Genomic DNA, 12,330 nt, shown 5'->3' with positions numbered 1-12,330 from the left:
ATGTACATTGCCGCACATTGACATTACATGTGTGTAAGAGGAAGGGGGTTGCTGATATATAAACCATGTGCATGAAAGTCTTCCCGCTGCCTGTCATAGGCAAATGGCGTGTCCAGCCCAGCAGCGCCGCGGGTCTCCCGATTCCCGACTCCTAGTAAGATAAGATGATGTGAAATAGGGATGGGTAATCATATGATGTTTCATCGGTAACATCGGATTTATGGTTCCAATGTTCGATGTTTAACCCTGCAATGTTGAGGATCCAATGTTTCATCTACATCGCTAGATTTCTCCCCCGATGTTTTTCTCAATCTTCCAATGTTTTTTCTTTTGTGTGTCAATGTGTTCTGCTTTCAATGCTTTGCAGCCAGCTCACTCTCTCCTTGATTCTTATTCATTAAAAACTTAAGAGACTGATAAAAAAAAAACATTAACAAACATGACAGTATCACTGCTGGCTGGGCTTTCATATGTGGGATGCGGTCATCTATTAGAATGAACTTAGATCTACAGTCATTAGGTCGACCCCACTAGGTCGACTGGCAGGAAGGTCGACCTGACTTAAGGTCGACATGGGCCAAGGTCGACATGACTTAAGGTCGAATTTGCATAAAGGTCGACATGAGGAAGGTCGACTGGTCATAAGGTCGACATGGGTTTTTCACTGTATTTTGAGCCGACATGTGCCGACAGGCGGTATTTCATGCCCTACCATCCACTAGGGCGTGGTGGGAGAATAAAATAGTGTGCCGAGCGCAGCGAGGCACCGTGCCCGAAGCATCGCGAGCGAAGCGAGCGATGCGAGGGTCCGATTCTCATTGCCAACTTGTGTCCATGTCGACTGTGTCGACATTCGGATCAAAAAACAGTGAAAAACCCATGTCGACCTTATGACCAGTCGACCTTCCTCATGTCGACCTTTATGCAAATTCGACCTTAAGTCATGTCGACCTTGGCCCATGTCGACCTTAAGTCAGGTCGACCTTCCTGCCAGTCGACCTAGTGGGGTCGACCTAATGACTGTAGACCTAAATGCAGTCTGACGAATGATCCCATTCCTCATATGTGTGTGTGGCTTTGGCCCTTATTCTGATTGACGCGTACTTTTCCGCATACTTTCGGATCGCGTCTTTACGGCGTCTGCGCATGCGTGGAGAACGCAACGCGCATGTGCCACGCCTTGACTCCGTACCTGTTCGGGCAAATCCCGTACAAAACTGTTCACCGCAATCAGTCGGGAAATATGGGCGTATTATGGGCGTCATGCGGAATGACACATGGGCGTAGTTTCAAAGTGGGAAAAACTGGGAGGAAACATGGGCGGACACGGGGGAGTACACTTATGTTGGGGGGCGTACATTCGGATAGCACTCCGAATGCACGCGACCAAAACCGATAGAAATGTGCGGTGTCCAAAAGGCTACTATTGCTTTGCGGACACCACTCGTTCCTGCGGTAGGCGAACGGACCGCCTAATGACTACAAGCATTAACACCTGAACCCAATAGAATCGACTCCTTTACTCATTACTCACTAATAGGACGCTTGTCAGTGCTTTAATTGAAACCATTGCTGCTTCAATTGCTGTAAGGGTTAATGTGTGCAATGCATGTGTTAGGCATGCTTGTAAGGATATATTGGCATCTAATTGATTCCAATTCCAAATATGCATTTTTGTATGAGGATAGGTAATTGAATAAGTGGGTCATGTGATGTATTGCAGAATAGACATAATAGTGGGTTTTTTGGCGTAAATACACCGCTTACGTGCGGTAGCACCGCTTGGCTCCCGTTCGGATGCGGTATTCCCGTGCATACTCTGTAATACTCTGTAATACCGTGCAGAATCGGAGTGTTTCTCCCGCACACGCATGGTTTGTATGTCGTCCGTAAACACGCCCTGTTCTTAAAGAGTGAGTCCGTCCGAATGCGGAGGACACGTGGGCGTTTCTACGGACGATGGCCGCACGCGGCAGAACACCGTGGCGTGCGGGCCGCACCGTAAGAATTCGGGAATATCCGCACCGATCAGAATAAGGGCCTTTGTGCTGCTGCTGTGGGTGGTAGCTGACAGTGAGAGACAATCTGGCCAGCCATTCAGCAGCAGCACACAGGACAGCCCCACCCCTGCCTCACTGCAACTGGTGCTGTTAGTGAGTCACTGTCGCACAGGTCTGGTTTGCATATCAGTGCTGATATACAGACCACACTGTGCTAGAAGCACTACAGCAGACAGCGACACTCCAGGCAGGGAAGAGGAACTGCATGGGTTTTCAAAGATAGCGGGTGATAGAATGAACATTTTAATACGATAGTCACTAGTAGTGACATTGTGGTGAACTCCCTTCATATTTATTTATTTATTTATTCATAGTTTCTTATATAGTGCAGCATATTCACTTGCGCTTTACAATAGGAGACAGTGATACAACAAACTGGGTATTTACAGTCAGTCAAAGGTATGAGGGCCCTGCTCGCAAGCTTACAATCTATCAATTGATTTATTATTATACAGCAAGCATATCACAGCACCTTACAAAGGGCCTGATTCAGTTGTGGATGCAGACATTTGCACAGTTTATTTATGTGCAATGATTTATTAGTAACAGCGGCTGCAGATACTGAGTGACAGGTACAGTAGTTTCTATTTGAGGGAGGGGATGGGGGCTGGTTTGTCAAATGCAGACGTGTTTCAAACATTAGTTTGCAGTTGCACTGGCTCCAGCGTCTTTGTTCTGATGGTTATTCTAAGCAATGTTACATCTTTTATACTTAAGTGGTGGATTTGAGTGGATTTGAGAGTGCAACTGCATCCACCTCTGAATTAGGCCCAAAGTTTTTCCATATTAAAACAATCGTGATAAATTTATTTAAATTAAAGTATTTTTTTTTTATGAATTAGCAATAGCTTGTTATTACAAATGCCAGCATAGTCAAGTTTTTTTATAACTTGTTACAGGTTCTCCGTCAGAGAGTATCATGGAGAACCCACTAAGATTCTGGAAACTGATGGAACCAACATACCCAAATCTTATCAAAATAGCTAGACGATATAAAATAGCTAGACGATATAAAATAGCTAGACGATATAAAATAGCTAGACGATATAAAATAGCTAGACGATATTGAACAACTGTGGCCACTTCAGTACCTTCAGAACGCCTGTTGGTGAAATTAAAAGTAAAACCAGGAATAGGCTGGCTGGGAAACTACTGTCAAAATTACTATTTCTGCACAATGTGGATAAGAAAATTTGGGGGCCAGTTTGAAAGTATGCTGGACTGGAGTCTCCCCTTCCCCAATTTCTGTTATTCTCCTCCCAGTTTTTATTTTGTTTTATCCACCTGTATTGTGAGGCCCATAATTAATGTACCTCAATAGTAGATTCCTATTTTGCTACAAAGAGTTTTTTTCAATGTACTATGTGATTGTTCTATGTAGTATGTTCTATGTTGCACTGTGTGTACAGTTTTTGTTGTTATTTTCTATGATCAACATAAGTTATTAGCCTGTTGCTACAGTTAAAAATCTAGGTAAAAATAGCAGATTGTGAGTTGTTGTAATAAAGTTTTGATAGTTAATGCTTCATGTTCTTTTCCTTCCGTAACAAATTTGATTTACCACAAAACATGAATCATATATCCATTGTGTGTATAAACTGTAAGCCTTCAACAAGATAAACGTAATAGAGGGATTATTTATCATTTCAGAAGCTTATTAGAATATTATATGCTTTGGTAACCAGTTTATTTAAAAAAATATCGAAACATCGGTTAACATCGGGTTCACAGTACCAATGTTTAGGTCTAAATGATGTTTTGCAACCAATGTTGAAAAACATCATTTGACCAATGTTTTCTTTCGATGTCCCATCCCTAATGTGAAAGTGAAACTTGCGGGGAGTCGGGGACAGTGACACCTCTTCCACCACTAGGCCTGCCCGCAGCCCCGCCCCCTGCATCTCCGCAGGTCTACAGTCGCCCCTCCTCCTCCCTATTGGCTACAGCCTGGGCAGTCACAAGACAGGAGCCATTTTCGTCGCTGAATCCGCACCATTAGGAACCTCCGTGCCGCTGCCGCCGCTGCTGCTGCGTGTTCCCGTCCAGTTGCGTCTGTCCGCTGCCTGCATCTTGTCTGTATTGCGTCAGTGTGCGGAGAATGTTTTACGCAGTGAATAAAGGCCGGAATCAGGGCGTGTACAACAGTTGGTAAGGAGGAATATGTATTATTATAGCGGGATGGCGGCAGGCTGGTCTGTGACTACCTACCCATAGCTGTATGGTAGCAGCTAGTTCCCCTTCGCCGTAAGGACCTGGGGAGGAGAGGGGGCGGGAGAGGGAGAGGAGGAGCAAGGTCAGAACAAGACAACTTTTTTTTGAGCCGACATGTGCCGACAGGCGGTATTTCATGCCCTACCATCCACTAGGGCGTGGAGGAGGTTATTAAAGCTGTGGCGAGCGAAGCGAGCCACCGTGCCCGAAGCATTGCGAGCGAAGCGAGCTATGCGAGGGTCCATTTGGGTCCCTTCTTCTGAACTTGCTCCTCCTCTCCCTGCCCCATCTCCTCCCCAGGTCCTTACGGTGAAGGGGAACTAGTCTCAACCATAGCTGTATGGCTGAGATGTCCTGTCTGGTGGTGGCGCCATCACATAACCCGCATCCATGCTGCCTGCGGCGGGTCCTGCTTATAGCTCCAGCATGCATCATGGGGTGGTCAGGGTACCTACCTATGGGGTGGGTGGGGTGTGTGTGTGTGTGTGTGTGTGGGTGGTGGTATTCAGTTGCTGGGGAAGGTTGTGGATTGCTGCAGCGTTAAATGCTGGTAACACCACTGCCATAATTTGCGCAAATCTGCTCGCAACCCTCTGTGGAGCAGTTCTGTGCGAGATCGGCTGTTGCTGTGTTGCGTCTGCCGCTTGTAGGTGTCCGCCCACAATTGAATCCCCCCCCCCCATAGTCTGATACCCGTAGCAGATGATGTGTAATCTATGTTTCCGTCTCTTTCTGCTCTCAGGGATGAGTGTAAGGAGCAGGTGGATCGCTATCCATCCGCCAGTTACAAGAAGTTCTCCTCTCAGGATGAGGCCAGGCAGTTTGCAAGGGGCAGCCAGGAAGCCCCCTCCCGAGAACGTAAGATATACAGCATTATCTAAGAGTTTTAAGAACTATTCTTACATGGTACAATTGTTGGGTGCTATGAGATGAGTGCACAGCTCTAAAAGGATGTGCTGCACACACTTTTTGAAATAGATTGCACCGCACGCAAATCATATGTGATGCGATGTAGTCCATAACGCACACAATTATTGTACCGTGTATGGGCACCTTTAGGCATTGGGTTGGTAGTCTGTGCCAGGGTAATAGTGCTAGTTGAATATGGGCAGGATGCAATATAGCTCGCCGGATATCACACGGGCATTGCAGCCATATTAATCACATATCATGTAACTTGTAACACAAATGATCTGGTAGAATTACCAGTTTGGGGTACATATACTGTGATGGTAGTTCTATTGAAGATGGGATGTTGCCCATAGCAACCAATCAGATCCTACTGGCTTTTTTATTTAGCACCTTCTAGAAGATAGCAGATAGAAGCTGATTGGTTGCTAAGGGCAACAGCCCATCTTCAATAGAACTTCGTAAATTGACCCCTTTGAAACTTATGTATTATCTGAGCGCCCGATTTTTTCATTGCATGCCACTACTTAAGGCATGCGATGCGATTTTTCATTGTAAAGACCCGATTTTTAATTGTATAGTCACCCATGGGTGATTTCATACCCCCACTATCCAACTACGATTTCTTTACATGTATTCTGCGTCCGCTCGCCACGCTTCGGGCTCGCTGCGACTGTGACTATACAATTAAAAATCGGGTCTTTACAATGAAAAATCGCATCGCATGAATTGTATGCCACTATATTGCATGCGATGCGATGAAAATATCGGGCACCCAGATATTACATAATACCCTTTGAATCTTTCATTATCATTCAGATGTTGGCTTGAATCATATGGTGCCTAAAGGATTACATTTATAACAACCGTATCCTACACACTAGTAGAAAGTCCGGCACAAGTCCATCTATAAGCACAAATGTCCTATTCAATGGGCGGTATTCAATGAGGCTGATTCGCCAGGTTTTTATGGCGATTTTGTGCTGTAAGGCGAATTTTTCACAAAAATGGTGAATCCCCCTATTCAATGACCAGATGGCGAATACATTTCAAGGTTTTTTTCGCCATGATTCACCGAGTAGCAATCGCTATCTTTTTATGGTGAAGTGGAATGTGAACTTTTAAAATAAAGTGTTTTGTTTTTTACAATTGGTGTAAAAAAATCAGGAATTTTATTCTGAGGAGGGGCATGCTATTTTTATTCATGTGCTGTAAGCACATGAATATATATTTCATTTAAACAAAAAAAACATTTTTTTTTTTTTTTTTTACACAGACCAGCCAGCAGGGGGCGCCGGAACCGAGCCGCTCATTAGTTATTCATATATTCACTTCACCCGATCATTACATATGCATGATCGGGTGTAGTGAATATACTCGGTCCCCTGCTGGCACCCCCGGGGGGCCCACCTCCCCCCCACAAACGTTCTGGGGCAGGCAGGGAGACTTCCATCTCCCTGCCTGCCACCGTCCTCAGGCTCCCTGCAGCATCCGCCGCAGGAGCTCAAATTCGCTGGTCTGGGGCTCGCTGCCCCTGACTCGTTGAATACCGGAGCCGGCGAGGCTCCGGAACTCAGCGAGCAGTGGCGAATGTGCAGCGAATCCTAAACAGGATTCTCTGCACGTCGCCGGTATTCACATTGAATACCGCCCTATACTGTGCATGAGCAGTGACGGTGCTGCTTACCTAATGTGTCTCTCAGTGCAGGGAGGCAGCGCCCTATATAATATGGAGTGGGTAAAGTTACACCTTTGAGTGCCAAGTGAATTTGTGAAACTAGCGACCCGCCCCGGCTTGGCACAGGAAGCACTAATTATCTATAGCCAGATGACTTCGGGTTTTTGTAGTTGGTTGTTAGATTTGGGAATAGCTTGTCGACAATGGTTTGAATATTCAGCTGCATTTGACAGGAAGTCGGGCGGGAACGAAATCTCATTCGTGGCGTGATCAATTAATTGCCAAAATGGTCCGCCTCAGCGCTGCTCCACCTCCCTCCATTCCCTGTTCAGCAGTGCTGTCCGCTGCTCTGTCTGACTGTCTCTCCTGCTACCCTGCACTTGCATCAGACATCAATGAGCAAGTTACTGTATTCGCACCTTTACTACAACTACTAGAATATGATAAATATTCAGCATTGACCTTTGTTAATGTCAATAAAAAGACCCTCAGTCAGACCAAGGGTAACGTGTATTTATTAGATATAAGCACTTAAAAGGTGCATACACACTGTACAATTTTTTGACCAATTTGGTTGAAAGACATTTCCATTGAACCCAGTGTCCTGGACGAAAGATATTGACGACAGACGAAAGATGAAAGATCTAGCTACAGTTTATACAATCTTTTTGAAAGATATCCAAATTGAGCTGCATGCGCAGTTGACGAACAATCTTGATGAACAACTGGCGTGTATGCGCATCATCATTCGTCGTTCGTCTGTCGTCAATATCTTTTGTCAACTGGGTTCAATGAAAATGTCTTTCAACCAAATTGGTCAAAAAATTGTACAGTGTGTATGCACCTTTAGAGATATCTGATTCAATATCTGGCTTTAGGCCAATACTCAGCTTCTTTATATACATGAATAGAAGCTGAGTAATACATTCATTAATAATTCACAAACAAGGCGTAGCTAATTTACTAAGGGGTGTATACAAGCATAACATGGGGGGAATATAATTATAATTGGGTGGGTCTCTTCATAAATCATTATTGTTCTCCAAACGTCGACAATTGATTGGTCCAGACGTCGACAGTTGATTGGTTCTCAGATAACTGCTTTCTGGCTGTACTGGCATATGGATATCCAGAAGGAGCGATAGAGACCATGTTTGACGAGTCCATTACTCAGGATGATGGGAAGAGTTACATATCCGAAGTCATGCGTTCTATTCGTACATAGTCCATACAGAGAAAGGTTCTTATCCTTTAAGCAAATAAAAGTACTGTTAGTATAACCTATCGGTCAGTATGTCCTAGGTCATGACTAAATGTATCTTTGCTCATATCGGATGGTTTTAGCTCAGCTTAGGAAAAATAACTAAAGTTCATTTTACTTTCTGATGACACTGCTCAACTGAATATCTGTACTACTTTGAAGACTCCATTTTGTTCGATTGAGAGAAGTTTATTTCCCATATTCTTAATTTATAGATTCTATAACAAATATTTTATTTTACCTTATCACCTTGATATCTTTACAGGTGATTCCACAGTTGTGTACACTGACGGCTGCTGTTCACACAATGGACGACCTGATGCCAAGGCTGGAATTGGTGTTTACTGGGGTCCGAACCACCCTCTGTAAGTGACATCACCAGTTTTGTGATATCCTGTCTAGTATGGAAAGAAGTAAAAATCTATTGCAGTCTTGGAAGATTATTATTTTTTTTAATTTAAAGTAAGATATATATATATATATATATATATATATATATATATATATATATATATATATATATATATATATATATATATATATATATATATATATATATATATATATATCATGGAGGCAAATACCCACATTCGAGGAGAGTCCTGTCTTTTCCCTGGTTCCCAGATCGTATTAATGGTGTAAAAAAACAAAAACAACCTATCCTTTCGCTGATGAAACTCCCCCTGCAGGTATGGTAGCACCCACATTTCGAAGAGGGGGATTCTGCTCTTTTCAGTTATGTCTCTCTATAGCTGTTTGGTGATCCCCAGACCATATAACCCAGAGCAACCGTTCTATAAAAAATAAAATAAAAAAAAGCCCATATTGCTTTAATCTAATATGTTATAAGGGGCAAATCATTACTGCACAGGTTCTCAAACTCTGTCCTAAACACATAATCACAAGTGAAATAATTAGCTCCACGGTGAGTAATGAATGCACCTGTGCACATGCTGCGTGCCCTGGAAAACGTGAACTGTATGGGGTCCTGTGGACCGTGTTTGAGACCCCTGCACTAATGGTATTCTCTGAAATGAACAGTAAAATGTGTGTGAGTATTTTTCGGTAATATCGATGGTGGAATGTGCCAAGCAACTAAACTGCAAACCGTGACCTTGGCACAGGGACAAGTAAACACGCGCCAGCGAAGGGATTATATTGAAACCGCATCGCTAGCCTGCTGGGAAGCCCCAAACAGCCCTATTCCTGTTACCAGTAGAGAGAGATACAGCTGCGTAAATGATCTTGTATAACTTTGGAGGTAGGATGCATGAAAGCAAAAACTGGTTAAACCTTGGAAAATGCCGGTTTCAGAGGTTTCTGCACCGATCTCTGCAATGCAATAGATTTTGGAGCTTGGACACGGCGGGTAACACAATTTTTAGGTAGCTTTGGCCCATAGAAGCCTAGGTCCTTCCCAGCAACCCTACACACGTTGAGGCCATTCTCAGTGATGCTAGATCGCTCAGCAAACAGCGATCTATCAGGGCCAGTGCTCTCTGGTAAGAACACTGGCCCTGACCAATAAATATCCAGCGTGCTTGATATTAATCGCTGGGTGATCGCAACCCACGGGGCCGCGCATAGCTATCGCTATGCCTCTACAGACGGAGATATGGACGGGCTTTTTCTGAGCGATGTAGTGAAATTGGCCTGACATGGCGATGTGTGTAGGCCCCATTAGACTCTGCCAATAACCTTTCTGTGGGACAATAGAATATTGTTAGAGAATTTTAGTAGGTAATGTGTTCTTATGTAAACCAACTTACACACTGCCATACAGAGATCGCATCTCAACCATCTGCTTGTTAATGCTGAGTATAAACACGGACTTTGTTGCATAAAATAAAGCTTTGTGAAATGATCCCTCTTTCTGTGTTATCAGGAATGTGGCGGAAAGGCTGGAAGGAAGGCCGACCAATCAGCGTGCAGAGATAGAGGTAATCAGCTACTTACGGTATTAATACATGGCAGATACTAGTAATTAGCTGTGCAGCAATTGTTTCATTCATTTAGTAGGGGAAGGGATGAAATTAATTTAACGCTTCAATCCTGTATAAATGTACTAGTGTGCGCAAATGGTAACAAGGTAATTAAAATACACATATCCATTGTATTTAGTGTTCCTTCTAGAACCTGGGCAGGGAGGTGCTGCACGGAGGGCAGCATAAGGGGGCGGACCGGGCCTGCTGACATCACCGCTGTGGTCAGGACCAGGCCATCGATGTCATGAAAGGGGGCGGGCCTGGCCCCGCCTAAGTCACTGACTGGGAAGCGCCAGACATCAAAGGCGGCACTGGGCTTCCCCTGTGCGCACTGGCGGGGACAGGCAGCAGGCTGTTTTAGCACGGCACTGCTAGAGGAGCAGGTCGCATTTTGCCCTTTAAAAATTGGGCAGGGCTAAAACAGCCTAGCGTGAACACTAGTATTGTTGATGTTTAATAAAACTTATATATAAAGTCCTGGTAAATTTGTTCATGGGTGGCCCTAATACAATATTAAGATTTTGTGTCTTTACAATGGGTTTTTTTTCTCCCCCAGGCAGCAAGTACTGCGCTAAAACAGGCCAGAGACCAGAATCTCAAAAAGATTGAGATCCGCACGGACAGCGAGTTTACAATAAAAGGTGAGTGCCATTAATGGGCCAGTGCCTATTACCCAAGTACTCTCCTCCCAGCTGCCATGGTTATACGGCGTGCGTATTAATGTCATGTCCCTCTGTTTACCAGGTGCCACTGAGTGGACACCTACCTGGAAGGACAATGGCTGGAAGCTGGCCAATGGTGGGGATGTCAAAAACAGAGAAGACTTTGAAAAGCTGGATCGTCTATCACGTGGAATGGATGTTACATGGGTGAGTACAGTACTTTGGGTCGGGACTAAGCAGCGGTGAAGCAACTACCACAGAGATGGGGGGGGGGGGGGGGGAATAATGGCAAAGCGGGAGGGTGGGTTGGACACTGAGGTGACCCAGAATGTGTGATGTTCATTATACTAGTAGGGGTGGTAATAATAATAACAACTTATCACTGTCTCTCTTAGACACACATCCCAGGCCATGCTGGTATTAAAGGAAATGAAGAAGCTGACAAGCTCGCCAGAGCAGGAGCCCAAAAACCACCCTCAGGAACCAGCTACCGATGGTAGTTGTCAAGTGTCCTGCACACCCACCGAATAACCCGTTATTGTTCTGTTTAGAGTTTGTAGTCTACAATAACCATACAAAATGAATCTTTTAGATAAAAGCCCCAATACAGGTCTGGAGTAATCTGCAGTGTTATCCTGTTGACTCTACAAAGTGTTGTTTCCGTATTACATCTAATGCGGTATAAGGGTCCTTGTTTGTTAATTTGATGCAAAATGTACTGATGTAAACATCTGTGTCCTAAGTTCTAGGCAAGCGGCATGTTGGCCCAATTTGCTGGTGAAAAAGTGACCTCAGCAGTTGTTTGAGGTTTGGAATGTTTCAAAAAAAGTTTTAAATAAAAGTTAATTTCTGTTTATAGTAAATGGGCTTATAAACTTGTCACTTTGTACTAGGCTTAGTAATAACCCATTATAGTGCGTTACATGCCAACTTTTTTATTTTAAATCTTCTATTTATAAGGTGCCACAAAGTGTCTGCTGCACCCTAGAAAGGTGGAACACAAATTCTAAAAGCAGTGCAATAGCAATAAGTACTATTAACCCCTTCCTGACAGAGCCAGTTTTTGCGTTCCTGACAGAGCCATTTTTTTCAAATCTGACATGTTTCACTTAAGTGGGGATAACTTTTTTTTGCTTTTACTTATCCCAGTGATTTTGAGATTGTTTTCTCGTGACACATTGTACTTCAAATTAGTGGTAAATTTGGGTCGATACAGTCTGTGTTTTTTTGTGAAAAATACCAAAATGTCGTGAAAAAATGGAAAATTTTGCAATTTGCAAAATGTCACATTTTCTGCTTGTGAGACAAATAAACATACCACTCAAAATAGTTAATAACTAACAAAGACCATATGTCTACTTTATGTTGCAATCATTATTTCAACCTCCTTTTCATTTTTTTGGACACTAGGAGGCTTCAAATATGAATAGCAAATTCTCAAATTTTCAAGAAAATTTCAAACACTGATTTTTTTAGGGACCAGTTCAGTTCTGATGTGACTTTGAGGGACTTGTATGTGAGACACCCCCATAAATGATGCCATTTCAAAAACTGCACCCCTCAC

At 43.7% G+C, this 12,330-nt stretch overlaps 1 protein-coding gene across 1 annotated transcript; it reads left to right on the top strand.

Moving 5' to 3' along the window:
• The first annotated feature begins 4,022 nt into the window (after positions 1-4,022).
• LOC146064689 (ribonuclease H1-like) lies at positions 4,023-11,629 on the top strand. Its single transcript, XM_083178489.1, has 7 exons — positions 4,023-4,208; positions 5,014-5,129; positions 8,385-8,484; positions 10,005-10,059; positions 10,661-10,745; positions 10,849-10,973; positions 11,162-11,629. The coding sequence occupies exons 1-7, from the start codon at positions 4,159-4,161 to the stop codon at positions 11,264-11,266; spliced, it is 636 nt and encodes a 211-aa protein (XP_083034615.1). The 5' UTR covers positions 4,023-4,158; the 3' UTR covers positions 11,267-11,629.
• The last annotated feature ends 701 nt before the right edge of the window (positions 11,630-12,330 follow it).

This window comes from Crinia signifera, chromosome 3 (assembly GCF_055691185.1).
Source record: "Crinia signifera chromosome 3, ASM5569118v1, whole genome shotgun sequence".
NCBI lineage: Eukaryota > Metazoa > Chordata > Amphibia > Anura > Myobatrachidae > Crinia > Crinia signifera.
This window is presented reverse-complemented; position numbering and strand designations above follow the sequence as displayed.

What these genes read in the sequence shown, in the direction of transcription:
- LOC146064689 (XM_083178489.1), top strand. Translation starts at nt 4,159, where the DNA reads ATGTTTTACGCAGTGAATAAAGGCCGGAATCAGGGCGTGTACAACAGT. An exon ending in GGAAGCCCCCTCCCGAGAAC is followed by an intron (nt 5,130 to 8,384) that starts GTAAGATATACA and finishes ATATCTTTACAG; the next exon opens with GTGATTCCACAGTTGTGTAC. An exon ending in CAGCGAGTTTACAATAAAAG is followed by an intron (nt 10,746 to 10,848) that starts GTGAGTGCCATT and finishes TCTGTTTACCAG; the next exon opens with GTGCCACTGAGTGGACACCT.